At 42.4% G+C, this 22029-nt stretch overlaps 2 protein-coding genes across 2 annotated transcripts in view; one reads left to right on the top strand and one right to left on the bottom strand.

The window, feature by feature from the left end:
* ehmt1a (euchromatic histone-lysine N-methyltransferase 1a) overlaps positions 1 to 22029 on the bottom strand; it is a 130745-nt gene that overhangs the window by 77281 nt on the left and 31435 nt on the right. The window lies entirely within an intron of this gene.
* On the top strand, positions 1933 to 20647 carry fkbp15b (FKBP prolyl isomerase family member 15b). The gene is made up of 29 exons (XM_083979400.1): positions 1933 to 2122; positions 4230 to 4336; positions 4424 to 4502; positions 4751 to 4820; positions 4912 to 4986; positions 5393 to 5491; positions 5649 to 5798; positions 6183 to 6251; positions 6639 to 6782; positions 6901 to 7055; positions 7145 to 7193; positions 7509 to 7625; positions 8678 to 8759; positions 8893 to 8996; positions 9086 to 9173; positions 9444 to 9553; positions 9650 to 9748; positions 10184 to 10278; positions 10837 to 10939; positions 12628 to 12799; positions 13501 to 13637; positions 14033 to 14188; positions 14291 to 14443; positions 14538 to 14630; positions 14842 to 14958; positions 15886 to 15993; positions 17749 to 18416; positions 19872 to 19980; positions 20125 to 20647. The coding sequence occupies exons 1-29, from the start codon at positions 2073 to 2075 to the stop codon at positions 20200 to 20202; spliced, it is 3636 nt and encodes a 1211-aa protein (XP_083835526.1). The 5' UTR covers positions 1933 to 2072; the 3' UTR covers positions 20203 to 20647.

Here is a 22029-nt window from a genome sequence, read left to right as displayed (position 1 = left end):
AACTTGGCAAAGATTGAGGGGATGAGCCTTAAATTAAATTAGCACTGATTGCAGGAATTGTGGCTGTGTGAATATAATGAGATCTATTTTTAACACGATGAGGGGAAAAATATTTGATAACAGGTTGGTAGGAGCACACGGACTGATGATTAGGCTGAATATTTCTGCTGAAATGCATGACCTGATTATCAGTTTTAATAATAGTAAAATGGTAAAAAATAATAGTAATTATATTAATAATACATTTTATTTGTGAGGCACCTTTCATGCAAGAAATGTAATAGAAATAACTTTCTGCTCTGTTATTTATTCTTTGTAATATGATTCCCATTACTTGCGTTGCAAGTATATTTGAAAACCATAAACATATACGAACATAAAAGAAGTAAACCAGAGTTCTTAATTGTTCAACATTAAATTACATAAGCACGTATTAAATAATGAATATTGTTGTAAAGTAGCAGTAGTAAATCAAAACTAATGTTTAAAATTAAGAAAAATGTATCTAACTGAGCTCCTCCTCCTGTGAACCCTTCTGTGAGGTCAAATGTCAGGGTTGGCTAAAGGGCAGCAGCCTCTGACAGTCACTGTGCATACTTGATGACTAAGCAGCACTTTCAACTCATGATGACCTTGTGCTGCTTCATCCTCAGGATTCAATCTTACCATTATTTCCTAGTTGGCAGTCTACTTGTTTTATCCAAGCTTCAGCAACAAACAGCCGATATTATCTAGATTTCCATTCTAACTTGCTCCAGTGTGCTAGCCATGGTTACAAAGCTTGATCAAACGTCAGCATTTGAACAAAGTCAGTTGACGTTTTAAAGAACAATTATGACCCTAGAGATTGTAATTCAAGATGAAAACTTATCCCAGATAGCTACTAGGAAATTAATTTAACTTTTTAATTTCTGCTATTTCTCTCAGAATTAGCCACTGGACTAGAGCCACATGAGATAGACTTATCATCTAGCTCACAGAGCAAACAATTGAAGTTAAGATTTGAAAGCAATAACAGCATCTTATGCAACAGTTCAACATAAACATCATTACCTTATTACCAAATATGAAAGAACCATTTTAAGGTGTTACCATTTAAAGAAACAACTATATCAAGGTTTTTGGTTAAAAAACTACTCAAACTTCTCAAAATTATAATTTTAGGAGGAAACATTTGTGAATTTCCTGATATGTCTTTGTTGAAATGCAGTCACTATGCACTAACTTTTACCTTCAACGTTGTTCAAATGTATTAGGGTGACATCCACTAAATTGAGCCATCAAGTAAAATAAGCCATTTAACGTTCAAGCCTCCTATCTTTACATTTTAACAGGCAATGGCTGCAAATTATTTAAAATTGTTGCCACAACACAACTGTACTTGACAAAAAACAACTGATTTGAGTGGTCTTTGGTTGGGTGGGACAATGCTTTACTGTAGCCTACATCCAGCCTGCTGAGGAGAGCTGTGAGGAAAGTGGCCAACTCCTTCTTGAAAATGATAAGGTTGATAAATCAGAGATATAGGCTACATTTTAAAAAGTGATTAATAATACATATTGCGATCCCCTCTATCATACAAAACGCAACATTTCTGCTTAGCTGACTTATTTTATTTTTTATTTGACAACTGTATCAGTCACATGGGAAAATTGAGGATTGTAAAAACTTTTACAGTGGCTGATGATGCGAATAAAAGATTCATCCGAGGAGAATTTGAGCAAAGTTTAATGTTTGTATCTTCTTTTTAAAAAGATTTAAACATGTGCATTTACCTGCCTCTGCACTGTCAACATCATAGACATAGACTGTATAAAGCAGGTCAACATGATTATGTTATAATAGATCCATGGTCAACATGCAGTCACAGTCTTTGTCGCCCTCTCGTGGCGGCGCGAGGGAAGTGACAGTGGATCAGGTGGCGAGTCAGCTGACTGCACCACAAACAGGAAGGGGAAGTCGCAGCTAAAGAAACTAGTCATGTTTAAACAACTAACTCTGCTGTGCACTTGTTTTATTTAAGAGTAAAAATAAAATAAAATTAAAAAATTAAAAAAGGCTTCGGACTGAAAATGTTCGGTGGAGACGATGAAGACGGAGACTTTCTGTCTCCAACCGGAGGGTGAGTTTGTTTCTGTCCACCGAGCTAAGTCTCTTAGCCTGTGAGCTAACTAGCTTCATATCAGGGACAATTGTGGTGGTTTATGGGTCAGATTTCATTTTAAATCTGAACCAAATATCGCGACTTCTATAGATAAAGATGCATTTTGTAATTTTGGTCATTTAAGTTTCTCTCCTGTTCATATTACACGTTTCGGAGCATGATGCATACACAGTTTTATAAATGGTTAGGCTATAACATATTTTTTTTATGTCTGTTTTATTCTTATACGATACTATTAAGCAAACCGCTTTGAATGGTGAGATTATGTGCAGGTTGTTGTCTTTGAAGGACCTATCTGATACTGACAGAGGTCCTGCTTGGTTTTGAAGTTGACCCCCCACCACCCTGCTGCTGCTGCTGCTGCTGGATGTTTTTAGTCAGACGTCAGGAGGATTGTCTGATGATCCCGTGACTGTAACAACCACATAAACCAGTTACAGATGGAAATCTGTTTCAAGTCAGGAAGTGCAGCAGTTCACTGAGCTGTCTAGGATATATTATTTAATCAAATGCATCTTATCTCATCCTCTGGCCCATTGTATCTCTGTTTTGGTCCCACTGCTTATCTGATGAGTTTTAGAGTAGAGTAAACCTTTTGTCTCGGGCGGGATGTTCATGTGATGTTCATGTGTTACTGGCAGTAACAAAAGCAATTTACACAGTGTTTGACTGTTGTTTCGCAGAGGACATTGTAAGAAAAAACACATAAAAAACATCTTATTATACATAGCCTAACACACTGACCTGGTTTATCACAGCACCACAGTGACATTGCTGCAATCGCTTGCAGAGGTCAGAGGTTAACACTATGTTTTTATCAGTCGAGGAGGACAGCACACCTCGGTGTTTCTATGATGATGCCCGACTGATGTTTTGATTTTTAATTACCTCTGGCTAAAACTCTAAAACACAGGAGCTGGTCTTCGACCTCTATTTCTCTTTAATGAAGCTTCTCTGAGTCTCTCAGGTCCGCATAAAAATCAGATTTTACATTCATATTCTGACCACTATCGAAAATAAAGTCATGAGCTTTGAAGAAAATAATTGTATTGAAATTTAAAATGTAATGTGCATAGTAGCTATTCTCAAAATTACAGATTTCTCTATTTTTCTAATACTTCATCATAGCTTAATGTGCAGACACTGACTTTATATTGTGGTGATGATAAACCAGATCCCTCAGAGCTGGTGCAAAGTTTTATTTTTTATTTTACATTTATAGGTTCATGTGCATTTTGTTGCATGTTGTAGGAATTCAGAGGTTGACTGAAGTCCTACAACTTTGCTATGAGACAGAGTCACTCGGTATTAATTTTGGTTGAGAAATGCTTTGCTGCATTCTCAGACTGACAGTGGAGTTGTGCTCTCCGGCCGGTTCAGCAGGAGTATGTGTGTGTGTGTGTGTGTGTGTGTGTCTGAGCTGGTGGACTGAGCAGTCAGTGCAGGGTCTGGGGCTGTAAGAGGGAGGAGTGCCCTGGCGGCTAATTCCTCTCACATGCTGCTGGTTAGAGGAGTAAGGTGAAGGCTTCTGCCACAGCCCATCTCCGCTCAGAGGAGACCCAGCGCTAAGTCGGATCTCCTCAGTTTTTTCCTCTGCTATGCTGTTGAATCTGCCACGGTGGTGTGAGCGCACCGGGAGGACAAGAGATCAGGGGTGGCCCGGGGCAGAAGCGTTGGAGCGTGCACCAGGAGGATTTTGACTTACACATGCAAACAGGTAGCCCCTCTTCATCCCAGTTCCTCACCGTCGGAGATGAGGGCCTCAGGGCGTTCAACATGTCCATTTTTGGAGACTCCGGTGATTACCAGTGGAAGGAGTTCCAGGGGTCAGTACCAGGCAGCTGTCTCGTTGTAAAGCCACTGATTTCTTTAAGATAAGTTGGTCTACAGCTTCAATCCTCCATGGGAAGATGATGGGCCCGTACCAGCAGCTTTACCTGCAGCCTGACCTCGAGTGTCACCCTAGAGTGGAACAAACTGCAGCTGACTGGCGGTGGATCATGAATTTTATGGTCAATATAAACATATCTAGATGATCTTTACACTTGTTTTTTTTCCTCTGCAGAGCTAAGCTGGCTTCTCTGTTTGGACTAGACCAGAACGCCAGTCAGGGGAACGAGTCGTTTCAGTACACGGCTCCTAAACAGCCCAGTAAGAGCTCCAACCCGGCAGGTGAGACCCTCGCAGCAGAGACACAAGTGAGTCGAGCTTTAGCTGGGACGTGGACGTGAACTGAATATGTCTTTTGTCTCTTCTCAGCGCCGCCCTCACAAAAACAAACTCCACCACCCGGAGCTCCAGCAGTGTTATTTGCCACAGCAGTCCAAGCCTTCAGATAGTAAGGAGACACATTTTTAAAAAATTGTTTTAAATATTTTTTTTATAATATTGATGGAAATTTTGTCAGCTTTTGTCATGCTTTCTAAATGTACATAAATCTGTGGCCTGCAAGCGTTCACGCCATGCTTTTCTACAAAGCTTAAAAACCTGATGCTAATTTCTATAAATCAAGTCACAATCCTCTAAATCATCTTACAGTCGATTTAAACAAAAAGCCTCTCTGCCATTTTTTTTTGTCCCGCCCAGTATTAACGGCCAGTATGTGAAGCAGGGCAAGCTGGGAGCCGCGGCTCTGGGCAACCACGCAACAAAAGAGGTTAGAGCTTTACTAACCGGTCACTTGTTTGAGATTACCGGTGTGACTTTTGATTCAGACGAATAACGCACCTCCTCTCCCCCCCCCGCAGTACAAACTGCTTCTGTACTTGAGCCAACAGAAACAAGTGACCACCGCCAAGATTCATACGGGCTTTGTTTTCACGGTGAGTAGAGATGTGAAGAAGCTGGAATACTGAATGTGGACAAACACATAATCTTTAGACATTTAACAATGTATGGAGATACAATTAGTTCATTTCTAGATCTGGACATGTTTCCTAACTGAGGGGAGCTTTGTCACATATGCAGTGTCACATTGACTTAGGAGAACATAGTTTTGGCCTTGTGACTGTATCTTGTAGGAACTATTTCAGATTTTCCTCAGAAAACACATTTTAGCTCTTACTCAAGACACTGCAACATATCAGACAAATGGTTGCTATGTTATGAAACTCTGGGTAAACAGCGATGTAACCGGAATCAAAGCGACTGGTGGGAGCAGATGACCGTTAAGCTGTGGAGTCTTGGTTTTTTCTCTGTTCGTGATCACATGATCTGTGTCTGCTGCAGGTACAACCAAACAATTACTGCACTTTCTACGACGACCAGAGGCAGAACTGGTCTCTGATGTTTGAATCAGACAAAGCTTCGACAGACTTCTGCAAAGAGGTGAGCGACACACACCATCGTCGGTCCACAAGTACCAGGATCAGTCTTCTGAAACCTCATGTATCAGTGCGACCTACATTGTGTTCAAGGTTTCATCAAATACGGCGACTTGTATTGCTCATCGGATGACGACTTATTTTCTTTTTGTGTGCCTCAGGTGTGTTTGGCAAAAGCGAACAGCGCAGCCTCCTTGGATGCGGTGGTGGTTCAGGATCTGAGCCTTGGCGAGGGTCAGGGGGTGGAGAATGGAGACTCTCTGGAGGTGGTCTACACAGGCTGGCTCCTGCAGAACCAAACCTTCGGCCAGGTCACACACTTTCACTAATATCTCCTCTTTTCTTTTTATGTTGCCTGGACACAGACCAATCAGCAGCTCAGGTTTAATCACTCTGGAACAGTTTCCCCAGTCTGATGTTGAGTACCATACTGTTCATATGAATTATATAGACATCAGTGAGTCTATAACCACAACTCCACAATCACAATGTGTCAACTACATATGTTGATGATCCTGGAGCAGAAATGTTTGGGATCAGACATATTGATGTTTCAGAATCAATCGCCACTCGTTCTAGACTTGTTTGTAAATGCACATTGGTCTGGGGATGCCAAGTGATTTGTTATTTCCAAAGCCAGTGAAGTTTCAAGACACTAGAAACCACAACTCATTGAATCTCAAACATCATTTCAGATGTTTGACTCCAACCAGAACAAAGACAAGCTGCTGCGCATGAAAATTGGAGCTGGAAAAGTGATGAAAGTGAGTCAAGACATGAAATCAACAGTTTTATTCCCTGATTTGTTTTCTTCTATTTTAATTACAATCTTTTTATCGAGGGTCAGTCCAGTGTTGTTTTTAGAGCAGGACCAGTGTTTCTGAACATTTTTGCACTGTGCTTCAGTGTTTGTCAGGTGATAACTGAAATTCTGTCAGATGTAACTTCCTCTCACAACAACCGCTGCCTGTAGTGAAAACAAATGAAGTAAAGATTTCATTGTATCCGCTTACTGCCCCATTTGCTTTGTCGATATTAAAATAGAAAAACAGGTTAACACTGTGCGCAGTGCATCAGGTTAATTGTCATCCTAATATTATTATCATCATGTTATCAACTGGTTATTCCTCTGCTGTCCTCTGTGTGAGCAGGGCTGGGAGGAAGGTATGCAGGGGATGAAGAAGTCCGGCCGTCGTCTCATCATCATCCCGCCCAGTTTAGCTTATGGATCCAAAGGAGTCCCTAACCGCGTCCCAGCTAACAGCACTCTCATCTTTGAAGTGGAGCTTCGTCGGGTAACGCCATCTGCTCATGTTGTTCACCTTCTCTAACAGCTGATCATTCCAATGTCCCCTGAATATTTCACCTACATCTTGTCTGACTTGTTTTTCTGCTGGTTTTATTATACCGTAGGTGAAGTTTTCCAAGGACAGCGGCTCTGATCGGGCCAGTGCCAGCTCCAGAGACTCTGCCGCTCCCTCCCCGGCTCCTTCCTCAGCCCCCAGTGTGGAGAATCTGACCCCAGAGCCAGCGGCGCAGACGCCCGTGCCAGGCCCAGGCAGACCAGGGTGAGAGTTACACCTCAGGAAACGGTCGACAGCAGCATCCTCAACTCTTCTGTCACCTCATCTGATTTTGTCTCTTCCCTCTTCCTCAGGGAGCCGCCACTTCGTGCAAAGTCAAACTCCCTCAGTGAGCAGCTGGCGGTAAGCACCTTCACTGCTTCTTTTCTTCTCCATGAAGTAGCTTTTAATTCTTTTTAATTGGTAGTTAACATCATAGAGAATTTGATAAATCACTGATACAGTTGAACAAACATGTGTCTCCAGTGTGTAGACGGATAAATTCAGTGACAGATGTAGTTGAAGAAAAGAAAAAAACAACAGAATTGATTGACTAAATAATGAATGAAAAACAGGGGTTGAGGAAAAAATAAGTCAAGAGCTGTAAATGGATAAACAAATTATTACATTATCATAATTATATAGGATACCTTATAATATTTTCTTTTCCTTCTCCAGAATCCAGATGCCACTAAGGCCAAGCTGATTTCTCGCATGGCAAGGATGGGTCAGCCCATGTTGCCCTTTCTGGCAGGAGTGGCGAGCCAGCCTGAATCCAGCGACTCTGAACTTGAGGTAGGAATCTCGTGAAGGAGGTTTTCTGTCTGTTGATGGTAAAGAGATTCTTGCTGTTAACAAACACCACATGAGACAATCTAAACACCAGGGGCCCGTTGTTCAAGACCTAGATAAGGAATTAACTTCGGGATATGTTTGTTATCTTGGCTGAATTTAGCCTTAAGTCGGTTGTTCGACAGCAGGTCAAACTTATCCTGGTCAGGTTACTATGGTGATTTATTCCCTGCAGCTAGCCTGCTTCAGACCAGGCTAACAGCCCGGCTTAATTCATTCTGTTGTGTTATCTGTGAAACCAGTCACTCTAATCAGAAATCAATGTGCTTCATACAGTTATTCCATGTTCTGATGTACATATTGGTCTCATTTTTAAACAAACAAAATACATTTACAAGGAAGAAAAAACATGAAACATTTGCAAGATTTATTAGTTTGTTTCTTTCATAATTAGGCCTGGCCTGGCCTTAATCAGCCTGGCTAGACGTTTGAACAACCAATCAAGCCAGGATGGTTTTATGAGACTTCGTCTAGCCTTGCTTTTCCACTTATCCTGGATTACAGTAAAGACAGTTAAAACCGCTTCAAAAATCATTGGTTCACCACCACTGCCAGAGGTAACAGACGTCTACACCACCCGCTGCAAGAGCAAGGCTCTACATATCCTAAAGGACTCTCACCACCCAGCACACACAGCCTGTTTGCCTACCTCCTTTCAGGCAAGCGTCTGAGAAGCATCTAGGCACGCACCAGTGGATAGATTCTATCCACAGGCCATCAGGCTGCTTAACAGTAGCTCTTAGTGCTAAGTGCTATTTTATGACTATTTATTTATTAATTGTTCTTTATTGTGTTGAGGGTTGAAGAGGTGTTTGGCACACTGCTTTTCATTGCATTGAACTGTACACAGTACCTTGAATGTATATGCCACTAAACTAAACTTTTGAACAATGTGCCCCTGGAATCCTCAACTTGGAAACATGATAAAAAAGACTATTTGATCTCACACATCTGGTGACATCACTGAGTGTCTGCCTCTCTGCTCTTATCTCCAGGACACCAGTAACAGTAGAATGAAGGATCGACCTGTAGCTTCTCCAGTGCCGATCTCCAATGCTGCTCCGGCTGCAGCGCATGGTGAGCTTCCTCTCCCTCGCCATATGTGTGTTTTTTTCCTGCAGCTCAGGATTGCAGGACGTGGTCTGTCATGATGATGATATTCTCTGTATGTGGAGTTATTGGTTTGATCTGTTAAATCTTGTCTCTGCAGTACATCCTCACCCTCACGCTGCTCCTGCACCTTCTGCCTTACTTCCTGTTATGACCACTGTTGCCCCACAGCCCGGGCTGCTGGACAACAGCCGTGCCTTTCAGGTGAGACTTGACCACAACATCTTCATCACTAAGAGCATCACACCAGGAGAACAAACCTGTGATATGAGTGCATTGTTCTGTCTTTTTAGCCTTATCCCTACACGCAGTCCTCTGTGGCTCCATCTCAGCTGCAGCCTGTTGGCCAGGTCTACCCCGCACAAACGGTCCCATACGTGGGTAAGAGCCATCATGACGAACTGTCATTGACACGTGTCTGGTGTACCTTGATGTTTAGGGTTCATTTAGCTGTTTCATGATGCAACTCTTCAGTAGCAGCATGTGTAAGATAGAAATCCTGAAAGGAAATTTGCTTTTTTAAGTAGAAAAGTGCTACAAAGTCGTATCAAAAAGTCAATTTACCTTAATATTACATAACTGTAAGAGAGCTTTGTGTTGCAGCTGTTGCTGTGTTGTTGTTCCAGTTGTGATTGTGTTGTTTTTCTCCAGGCTCCGGCGACCTGACTTCCTTCCTGATGACTGAAGCGCGCCAACACAACACAGAGGTCCGGTTATCTGTGGGAAAAGTAGCAGATAAAGTGGATCAACTGGCCTCGAAGGTAGAAATAGTCCGAACAAGTATACAATGCTCATAAATCACCTTTAACAGAAAAGACATGAATATGCCTCTTTTGTCTTATTTCACTCTCTCACAGATTGACGACCTTCAAAGGCAGGGGAGTCTTTCCATGGGTGTGTCTGGTATGGCGATGGAAACCTCTATGATCATGCACAACATCCAGAGAATTGTGCAGGTACACACCTGAATAGCTTTGCTCCTTCTCCTTATGTTTTTATTCCTCCGTGGACGGCAACAGTCAGAAGTCGTCTGTCCGTCTTACTCTGGTGGCAAAGATGTTGCAGTAATGCCTTGATGGAATTTCTTCACATTTGGCACAAACATTCACTTGGAAGGATGAACTGATTAGATTTCGTGTTGGTATGAAGTCAGAACCACAGTGATCTGGCAAACGTTTTGGCTCAGTGAATGCAACCTTGAGTTACTTCCCTGGATAAACAGGAATGTAACTGAAGCTATTCTGAGTGGTGGAGGAGGACAAACACGAGAGGGGGATTCTAGTTTCTTATACACACGTCGGTCGCTTCATTAAATCTTGTGACGTTGTGGGACTTGACACAAAGACTGAAGTGAAGAGTGTCCTTAAAAACTCATCTCTTGTCTGTTTTAGGAAAACGAATGCTTGAAGAAGGAAGTGTTTGAGAAAAGTTCTCGCATTGAGGAGCAAAACTGTAAGATTGGGGAGCTCATCAACCAGAACCAGAGGTGAGTCATGAAATGTCCGATAGTCACAGATGTGGCTGAACATCATATTCTACCACTGAGGCATGAGATCTCTCTTTTATGGTTAAAACAACCATTATGTACGTATGTCATGTTATTATTTTTCATTTAGTTTAGTTTTTTTTAAAGCTCCATACCTTATTGTAATATTACAAGGGCAGATAATGTGTAGTTTGATTATAAATCAGGTCTGGGTTTGACATTAGTACTGTGAAAATATCAAAGGCTCATTCCATAGAGAAATGCACACAGCCTGTATTCATAAAATGAGCCCTAAGAGCAGCTGTTAGGACTTCTGTAACTTTGTGATGTCACAACTGAATACAAATGTCATTTTTAGATTGATGACATCGGTTGTTTTGTACAGACCCCGACCTCTTAAAAGCTGATGGGCAAGTGTAGAGAATGTATTGAAAATGAACACCAGTGTTTCAGACTGCAGATTGATTCTCAACACTAACAACACTCTGAACTGATTCATGAAACTTAAGTAGATGAGTTTGAGGTGGATGTAATGTGGTTGTTCTTGTGCTGGTGCAGATACATGGAGCAGAGCAACCTGCTGATGGAGCAGAGAAACGACTCCCTCAAGTCATCCAGCGAACACAACCAGGCCAGATTCCTGCAGGCCGAGCAGGACAAGGTGAGTGAAAAAAAAACTCACTTATACTTGATGTGACTGTGTGTTCAAAGTGTAATAAGCTTGGTGTTGCTCTGTGGCTCCCGGGAAAAACGGAGAAATGAATTTAGTTTTTGATTTTTTTTAATGGTGAAACACAGTGCAGTGGGGAAACACACATTTAAAACATCTGCACTGACGCATATCACTAAGCACTTAAATAGGGACACTACCTGTTCACTGTAGGCCTAGTCCCTGAATGGCTGTGTCGAGTCTATGAATGTGTGTTTTTTTAATTTTCATTTTGTCCATTTATCTTTTTTGGTTCTTCTTTGCTTGAATGTCAGATCAATGGGCCTGATTATTGGTGATCAGCTATGAGGGGAAGAGAGAGAGCAAGACAATACCATTTTTTTTTTTATCCACCTCATGATTTGTGCACCTACTTGCAATACCTTCTTGGCCCAGCAGGGGGCCAGGACCTTAGGTTGGGAATGAGATGCCTGAGGGGAGCGTCTTCAAATTTGGCACAAATGTTCACTTGGAGCTCAGGATGAACTCATTGGATTTTGTTTATCAAAGGCCAAAAGGCACTGTGACGCACAATTCATACACTTCTTATCACACATTTAATACAAATGTCTGTATGAATAAAATGATAAAGAACCGTCACAGGGCAAATTCACCGTGACTCCCTGCCACTGAGGAACAGATGGTAGATTTTATTTCCAGCAGCATAACTCTGGTTGTTTGAGATGTTTCCATAACAGGTTATCATATTCTGTTGCTTCCTTTGAAGCTTCTCTGTATTTGGTGATTCTGAATCTTTAAGGTTTTATTGACTATAAAAACAATAAATAATACAATTCTGCACAGTCAGAAATACACTAAGCACTGTCAGTGGAGACTAGGTTGGTGTTTTCTGAAGCATGCAGTGTCTGTTTCCTGTTGCAAGTCTGATGCTAATACTAAATGCTCCACTCTTTGCCAATTTGGTCTCTCCCTGGTTGTCTGTGCTTCTCTGAGGAAAATCAAGCATTTACTGCTCTCTCTTCCCAGCATGCACTGCCTCAGGACCTGGGCTCTGGCCAGGTGAGCCTGTCTCCTCTGTGTACTGCTACCAGACTGGGGTCAAACAGTATCTGCAAAATAAAATAGGTACCACTGTGTACCAACAAACAAAAAAACTAAACAGCATCTTTAAAAGCAGAGACAAAAACCTGTCTTCGAGGATGATGCCGATGTAGAGGGAGAACAACATATGAATCCCAGGTCACAGGACACAGTTTTAACAACCGCAAATGATTTCAAATTCACTTTGGATGATTCTGGGACCAAACATCTGATCTGATCTGATCCTGTTTCCAAAAATACTGCACAAAATGACAAGATTCATGTCTCACTACTAGTTGACCCCGCTGTAACTGCTCTCACCGGAATAATTCTCTTTATTTCACTCTTCGTTTTCATTTGAGCTAACTTTCCTGCCTTCATTTTTCTTTCTCTCTCCTTTTTTTCCATCAGTTATCACTCTCCATTTTTCTTCCACAGAGTCATGCTGCTTACACCACCACCACCACCAGTAGCCACTCATCCAGGCTGTCACTGTTGTGTATCACTGTCTGTTTGTGGCCTGGGCTTTGATTAAATGTAGACAGCTGCCAGCACACCTCCTCCTCCTCCTCTCACCCCTCCCTCTGTCCTCCCGTCAGGTCCGACTTACGGAGGATCTGGCCTCCTCTGCGTCCCGACTCTCTCAGCTGCAGCTGGAAGCCACAGCTCACCAGCAGAAGGCCGTAGAGCTGCAGAGTAAACTGAGCTCAGCGCTGCAGGACAGTGAGAGCCACTGCCAACGCATCGCTGCCCTGGAAACACAACAGGAAGGTTTGTGTTGACGTAGATTGGAAGTTTTAGGCTGTAATGAACTCTAATATTAAGTCTATCCTCATTGGAATGAACGGGGTGCTCAAACTATTTGTAACATCTCTATAATGAGCATGAAGTTGAATTAACGACACTTTAAAAAAGTACATTAAATCAACTCACTATCCTGGTAATGTGAATGTATATGGTCATCATATGTGTATGATTCACAATATGTTGACCAGCTAAAACAAATGTGTCAGTTCTCATCTACTTAACAGTCTCATGACATTTTCCAGCGAGGTATGGAGAGATGCTGAGGAGAGGAGATTATTGTGACTTTTTTGACAGCAACCTCTGTGAAAATGTAAATCTTTAAAAACAAATGTCACTTTTAAAAAGGCTTAATAGATTATGGTGCATTTGGGGACTATTTTTTTAGAGGCAGATGAATAATTATTTGTTCCATTATTGTGTGGAACAAAGTTTAATCCTAAACAAAAGTACACTTTTATATTGGATATTGCAGTTGTTACACAGGTCACTTGAATCAGGCTCTCAAGGAGGAGGTTCATTAATTCAGTTTCAAGATTTAAATTTAACTAAGTCTAAGACTCACTGTTGCTGTTGAGAAAGACCAGGATCCTGCAGCTGAAACGATGCTACATGCTAACAGACTCAGTGGACATCAAGTTGACGCTGGTCTAATGATTTTGTTTCAGAGCTGAAGGAGACGGCAGAGAGGGCTCAGGCCCAGTACCGCTCAGAGAAGCAGCGACGCAAAGAGATGGAGCAAAGAGTGAACAACGTAGAGGAGGAAGCGCAGGACCTAAAGACTGATAAAGAGGGTCTGGAAAGAGTAAGTGCATGTTGTACTTTTTGTCTGTCCATTTTGTCACTTAATATCACCACACACACAGAAGTTACCAAGGGAACAAGGATTATATGTGATTTGATGATGTGGCCTTGTGAAGTATTCTGCCTCCCCCATGACCTTGAGCACTTTTGTTTGTCTTATGCACATTTATGTTGTTGTTGTCTTAGTTTTAAATGCATAAAATTGCCATATTGCCAATCCACCCTGTAATGACAATGAAAAAACATGTCTTTAGACCTTTTACAAATTTATTTAAAAAAAACAACAAAAGCTGAGATGTTTTATTTCTGAAGGTATACAGACTCTTGGCTGTGGTCAGGTACTTTCCCTGTGCCTAAAACCTCTAAAGTAGTTGTCCTTTTATTTATTCCTGTAAGACTCTACAGGACAGAAAGAGGAAGTGGCAAGCCGAGCGGCAGCGGCGGGACGAGGAGGTGGAGGAGCTCCGCAAGAGCAACCAGCAGGAGGTGGACAACATGCGAGCTCAGCTTCGCAAGGCCAGGACCAGCACTGACAGCGCCGTATCAGAACAGGTAGTGTAGGAAAAATGATTGTGATGATGTGCATGTGTAGTCTTCTCTCTGAACCCTGAGTTTCACTGACCAGGCACTCACAACCTGTACTCTGTGTTGCAGTTGTCTCAGCTGCAGGCAGAGCTCGACGAGGACTGGAAGCGAAAGTCCGAGCAGATGCTGGCCACTGCTAAAGAGCAGCACAGGAGAGAGCTGACCGACCTGTCAGAGCAGAGAGACGCTTTGCAGGACAAAGTAACCCAGCTGGAGGAAAAGGTAGAACACACACAGCATATTAAATGATTGTATAGTATGTTTATGTGTGAGAATGTGATGTGTGATCATGCCTGGTCTCTCTCACTCTGCACAGTTTGCAGCTCTGAAGCAGTCGAGAGACTCGGAGGAGCAGAGGTCTCTGCAGCAGCGCGGTCAGACTGAGGAGCTTCAGGCCCTGCAGGAGAAAGTAAGAGGGACGACGGCCACCAATCAGCTGATGGTTCTGATTAGATTAAATCATCATCGTCAGGGAATGCAATTCGTCATGGACGTGACATAAGACTTTGTGTTTACATACACAACTTCCATTCATTCCTGGGGAGAAAAACATCCCCAACACAGATACACACACACACACACACGCATGCATGCAGTCACTGTATGTTGTTCTCTATCAGTACACAGCCTTGGAGAGGCAAGGAGGAGCTGTGAGGGAGAAGCTTGAACGAAGAGTAAATGAACTGGAGAAGGAACTGGAAGAGAAGGAGAGTTCAGGCACTGACACTGCAGCAGAGGTGAGGAGTCACACACGAGTTATTATCCAGTCCAGATTTCCATCAGTAATGAGAATATTTCTTGTTGTTTATATTACTACTTTTTTTTTTATTTAATCAAACCTCAAAATGTATTGAAGTTTCCCTTATTTGTAATAATGTGGAGATATTCACACAGATACAGACTTAGCAGAAAACTTAGCATTTGCACCCTGAGGTGAAGGTTTGAGATCTCCATCATGATTTATTTTTTTCTTGGGGTCGTGGTGAGCGTGTCGATCCCCGTGTACTCGGTAAACAGAAACTAGAGGCTGATTTTACAATTTGCAAGCGGTTGTGAGAGATGTGGCCAGTCACATTCACAACTTTCTTACCCTTTAAACTCCAGTCTGTCCCCATCATGATGCACTGGCAGTCTTGGTCAGTTTCCAAACATAAATGGAAAGATAAAAAAAAAACAGAATAAAATATAGATAATTGGGGGGGGGTGGGGGGGGGGGGGGGGGTGATATTTATATCCCATGCCTGATTTCATTGAGTAAAGCGATATAACTAAATAGAGATGAGCATATGTGCAGTCATTGTTTCATAGCACCAAGATCATAAAATTCCCCTGGATTCTTGGAGCCACGTCCTCCTCTCCGCCTCTCTGCCTCCTCTCACACTGAGTCACCCAGATACTAAACCAGTGTGATACAATATGTATGAATATTAATCCAATTCAAAAGAATGTAGTAAAATTCCCTTTTGTTGTATTAATATGTTCAGTATATGTTTTGGGTTTTGATTCAACACTCGTTCATCATTTATGAGGCTGAAAGAGTCTGACGGACAATGAGACAAAGATAATGAAACAATTCACATCATCTGTATAAGTTGATACGTGTGTGTGACATGACTCATTCTCACTGAGCAATGAGAGTGAGCCCAGCTGTTTGTGCTTTGCAGGTGAAGCGTGTGATGAATGGAGTGTTTCATTCTCTGCGAGGGGAGTTTGACCTCAGTGAATCCTACAGTGGGCAGGCTGTGTTGGCCGTGATTGTCTCCACCATCAAGGTAGGTTGTAAATAAATGGAGTCAGGTTCTGTATCCAAGTCGTATTTAAAGGGATAGTTCACCCAAAATTGAAATTTAACTCATTATCTACTCACCCTCATGTCGACTAAGGGCTGGGAGAAGTTTCAGAGTTATCCGTGGCTTCTCTGAGTTACAGGGGGTCTCGGCGTAGCAGTGCATGTCAATATAACGGTTGCAAATGGATACCAACTGCCCCGAAATGCGAAATTGTCCCGAAAAAAATTAAATCAGTCTATTTTTCAAGCTTGTTTGTAATGGAAGCTCCTCTTCCCGGTTCGTCAAATTTGGACGAACCAGGGTCTGTCCACTTCCCAGTGTGTCCAAATTTGACGAACCGGGAAGAGGAGCTTCGAGAAGCTTCAGCTACAAAACAAGCTTGAAATATAGACTTATTTAATTTTTTCCAGGACAATTTCGCATTTCGGGGCTTCAATACAAGACGGACATTACATACGAGCAGCATGGAAGTATTTGGATATTTTTTGGTGTGTCTTTTTGTTACGAAGACACTTGGTATCCATTTGCAACCGTTATATGGACATGCACGGCTATGCCGAGACCCCCTGTAACTCAGAGAAGCCACGGATAACTCTGAAACTTCTCCCAGCCCTTAGTCGACATGAGGGTGAGTAGATAATGAGTGCAATTTCAATTTTGGACTATCCCTTTAAGTAAGGGTAAATGTTACAGTGAGTACCTGATTCTCTTAGCATCCACAGCGTTTCCGATTTTATTTGTGGTGGCCGGTGCCCAAATCGGCACTGTTCGCCACATATTCATTTTTTCTGTTTTGTTTTGGTTGGACCTCAACATCAGGACGAGCCCTGTAGTTTTAACTCTCACTGACTGACCGATGTCTCTACCGCTGGTCAGTTGTTTGCTCAGCCACCGTCCACTGAGCTTTTCAGGAAGAGGAGGAGTGCTTCCAGTACGCTGAGCCTCGTGTCCATTTCAGCAAATAAACTACTTTCATTACATGTATCATTATTACTAAAGGAGACAGAGGAAGAACTGAACATAAGACACACTGAGTGGAGAGAGAAGTAGTCAGTAACAAGGCTTCATGCTAATGACTACAACAACAAACAGAGTGAGTAAGAGATAAAAACCCTCCTCTGATTAAAGGCTGTTATCGTCTGGAGTTGAAGTGAATAAAGATTTGACTGTTGTGGATCCAGACGGGGGCTGTGAGCTGTGTAAGAGACAGTCACTGTGGTGGTGTTTGGGCGTAGTCTTTGACCCGGGAGCCCAGGTTCAAGTCCAGCATGTGGCCCTTTGTTGCATGTCATCCCCTCTCTCTCCACCCCTTTTTCTCCCTCACTATGACTCTAATAAAGGAATATGCCTGAAAAAATGACACAAATAAATAATGAAACACAGTCTGTGTCTTGTATCTTCCTCTCCTCTGTTTGATCATTGTGAAGTAGATTGAGCTCTTTGTGATCAATTAATCTGTTGGGTGATTCTGTCAGATGATCTCACTTATAAATAAAATTAAAATAAAAAAACATCCTACACTTCCAGATCTGTCACTCAGGCTGCACAGAGTGTGCTGTGTGTGCTGGCATTGGGCTCACTAGCCAATCACAGTGCATAATCAACTGATGGGTCAGTCCATATGAATGAAACCTCACTGTGTTCTCTGTAATGGAGTCGGGTGACGCACTCGTGTTATGGTACATATGTTGGTTATTTCTTAAAAAAAACTCTGATTCTTCAATTTCTTTTCACCAGAATGTAACTCTGCAGCTGCTCAGTGGCTCGGACGCATCGTCTTCCCTCCGCAAGAAGGAGGAGGAGGAGGAGGAGGAGGAAGCAGCAGAGGAACAGGAGGAAGAAGAAAGTGATGACGTGAAACAAAGAGAGAAGGAGCCTCATCAGAACGTCCATGTGAACGGAGAGAGACAAGTCAAAGAGGAAGAAGAAGAAGAGGAGGAGGAGGAGGAGGAGGAACATGTGGCTGAGCCCGGTCCTCACCAGGTCAGTGAGACCCAGATAAAACAGGAAGTAGCAACAGAGCCGGAGACGGAGACTGTGACTGTGACTGTGACTGAGTCAAAGACACAAAACGAGACAGAGGCATCACAGGACACCGATGTCCACACGGCTTCATCCACGGAGCAGAAACCACAGGAGGAGACGACAGGAGCAGCAGCAGAGTCTGAAGCACAGCAGGAGCCGAGAGAAACCCCCGCAGAGCCAGAAGGAGACACGCCTGCACATCCACGTGACGGACTTGACGAGAGCTCACCACCTGAGGACGGACGGGAAGGTGCGTCAGACATTCACAACGTAGAGCACGAGGGAGAAACGAATGCTGCTTCTCAAAAAGCCTTCGGACCCCCAGCTAACCCTCCACCACCACCGACTGCACTTGAGGACGCCTCAGGAGAGGACGCACGGTGAGTTTGTGGCATTAGCAGTCACTGAACAGATTATTCTTGACAAACCATGGTGGGTGTCATGGAGGTGATACAGCATCGTTTTGATGAGAGTCATCGTCATCACTTTGCAAAAGGTTGCCTGAAATACGATGACTAGGGAGAGGGTTAAATTATTGTTCTGTTTAACTGATTGATTATTCATGTGCAATTTGTTCAATAAAGGTATGCTCAAAGTATTTTTTTTCTATTATTCAAAGCAGTGTTTTAGGGTACCTATTGGTTACCTACCTATATGGTTCATATGCACACTTAAATATTTGCTCATTTATCGCAAGTCATATCATCATCACAATATTGAACAGTGTCATCGCACATTTTGCTCATATCGTGCGGCCTAATTTGAACTGTTCTAATTTACAGGTGATGCTCAGCCACACACTGTCCAACAGGACGAGAAGTCAGCACCTTGTTTAGATTGGATAACTTTATTAATCTCCACATAATATGATTTTTTTTAAAAAGAAAAGACACAGCTCACAGCAGACAAGAAAGGTTTTTTATACTTAATGAGTCAGAAATACCTATATATATGAACAAATTATAACAGTTTTCATACACTGATGCAGACTCACTATTTGGCAAGATTAATCTTTCTGATGAGTAACTATGATTTATAACAGGTAAAGGCAGCCTTATAGTAGGTCTTTATGCATCAAAATCATCATATTGTGATTATATTGGCAGATATTGTCTATCTATGCTATTGCGAATCAAATGGTAATTTTTGCTTTTCATTTTCACTTAAATATAAAATTGATGATGTGAGTTTGTTTGTTTTGTTACAAAAACAAACATGTCCCTTGATTTCTAGACACAATATTTTAGTAACGCCTGGAGGGCGTTACTTCAGACTTGGCAAAAACACTCAGTGGTCAAATTTCAAAGGTCAACTTCACACATTTTGGCAGCTTTGTGAACAGCACATTGCAAAAACACAAAGTGTTTTGGTAGAGTCTTGAGATCTTAGCTATCCCTAAACGGATTTAACTCCAGAGATGGTAATTTATCCCAAAATGTAACTGCAGAGTACAAAACAACTCGAAGAGACAGGAAACACATCTCAGCACCAGTTCAGTGAACCTCTTTGAAAACTAAACCTTATACTTGTGCCATGTCATTATTCTTATTGCTTTATGTTAACAGCAGTACTTATTTGCTGTAATTTCAACTCATAATTCTCGTTTTGTCAAAGCGTCCTTGAATGCATCAACCAGTCTAAAATCTGTTTGTAACCCCCCATCCTTACTGATGTACATGTGATCCTGCACACTAACCGTCTAAACTGTTGTTTCTTGTTTGCTTCATCCCTGTTTACATTCTCCCTCTCTTCCTCACTGTGTTTGTGAACCCCCACCCCCTCCGACTTTCACCGCCCGCCCCCCCACACTCTCTGTCTGTCCGCTGTCATCTCAGTCTGACTGGGGGAATTGGTGAGAAAAATGGAAAGGAGCCATTTTTCCAGATTACTCCTCCTGCCAACCCCCCCACAGCAACCAGCGAAGAGGATGATGAGGATGAAATGGTGAGGAAGGAGCCGAACACCCCTCCCCCTCTCACTCTTCCCCAGTGTTGTTGTCAATTAAATTCACTACTGAATTAACCGAATCCAATCGATGCAGTGCTGTTGAACAGGATTCATGTTTTCCTGTCTCTTGTCTGTGTCCAGAGCTTGAAGGGGCGTCCGCCGCCCGCCCCGCTGTTCGGCGATGACGAGGATGAAAACGATCTGGACTGGCTGAACTGAGATGAACACAGAGTCCCACATAGTTTTAAATACTGACACTCAGCGAGGTGCCTCGGCCGGTTGGGCAGCGAGGACGGGTACAGAGGCTGAGCGGCGGTCTGACTCTGTTGCTCTGCTGCCATGGCAACCTGGAGAACAAGCCCCACAACCTGAGGCTCTGACTCCGGATGAAATAACAAGCCTGTAATTCACAGAGGAATCAAATCAAATCGAATACTTTTATTAATTAATTATGTGATATCTGTCGGTGATGTCATTAAATACCAAATTTTTACCTGGCACTGTGCAGAATAGTTAGTTTGAATCAGCCGTGACCCTGTTGTCGTTGGTTTTCAGATTGTACCATGGTTGTTGATTATTAGCTTGCTGCTTTAAAAATAGAACTTTTACACAGTTTTGCTAACCTGAAATTCAATTCAGAAAATAAAGGACATGGAAAACGTGACCTTTATCTTTTCTCTTGTTGTATCGTTGCTGTCGTTCATTTAGTCTCTATAGTCTTTCACGGTTATCACATGAGAAAAAGTGCCGATGAGCCAGCTGAGATTCAGAAGAGCAATGACAGTTTTTAAGCAACCGATCTATGATATTAGTTGTATAATATTATATTAGTGAACAGGAAAAAAACAACAACAGACTGATTTGTTTTAGCCGTCTTTGACTTTTTATTAATTATTGAGCTGGAGTGAGAGAGGCTGGACACAGTAAGGACTGCACCTGAAAAGAGCACACACTCTTCCTGCTGGGACACTGTATTTATGTTTTTGTTTGTTTGTTTTTGTAAATCAAACAAATTCTTCTTTTCTGTGATTAAAGAAAATAGAAAAATGAAAATGAATCATTTAGCTCTCAGGGCTTCGGTTTCACAGATAAAACAAAACAAGAAAAACGGCTTTTGTATGTGACAGCTGATTTTTCTGGGAATTCAGCTGAAAAACAATTCATACATAAAATATGCTGGTGGAGTTAGATTTGCTGATGTACATCAGTACATGTAAATATGCACCTTGCAGTTATATTCAGAACCAACTATCACTGTGTCATTTGCTCATTTGTGTGTTTCCAGATGAGCAGTCATAGCTGAGCTGAAACTGTGTCAGGACCGGACCTTTTCCCTGCAGTGTAAAAGAGCATCTACAATTATCTGTACTTCACAAATGATCAACTTCAAATACAGCAGAGAAATAAAATGCTACATACTGCTTTTTTTTTTTTTTTGCTCCCATGGGTAAAGCCCCCCTCTGTTAATGAGAGACCCAACATCAGGCCACTCTGATCAAATCGGATGTATTTATAGATCACATTTAAAAGCTGAACAAAGTGCTGAACAACACTGAGAAAGCAGCCATCACAGAAAATTAAAAAAACAAAACACCAGAACAGAAATAAGCAAGCAGGCCAAAATGAGGGAGACAAGTTATCTTTGCTCAAATAAGTATAAAAAAAAACAAAAACAGCTGAGATTTGAAGGAGGAAGGGGCCTGGCTGGCTGTAGTGTAGGGGGTTCAGAGGTCTGTATGATGTGGGCGGGGGAGCTGATTCATTGAAGACTAATCAACAGTACCTAAAAATGTATCTTAGATAAGTGAATTGAGTGTGTGTGAGATGTTGATGTTGTTGAGGTCATACTGGGTCTAAATCAATGCCTTCACCAAGCCTTGTTCCTGAGGTGGAGGGCCTGGACTAACCTGGGCGGCTGCCGGTGTTCTTTTGCCCCCAGGGGCAGCAGGAAGGAGGCGCTGGGCTGTTCTCCACCTGGAGGTCACTGTCTGAACACGGCCGGGGAGGATTTGACTTGACGGAGCCCTTCCCTTCCTGTTGTGTCTG

Source organism: Trachurus trachurus (assembly GCF_905171665.1).
Source record: "Trachurus trachurus genome assembly, chromosome: 9".
NCBI lineage: Eukaryota > Metazoa > Chordata > Actinopteri > Carangiformes > Carangidae > Trachurus > Trachurus trachurus.
The sequence above is the reverse complement of the archived record's forward strand: the minus strand, read 5'-3'. Positions and strand labels throughout refer to the sequence as shown.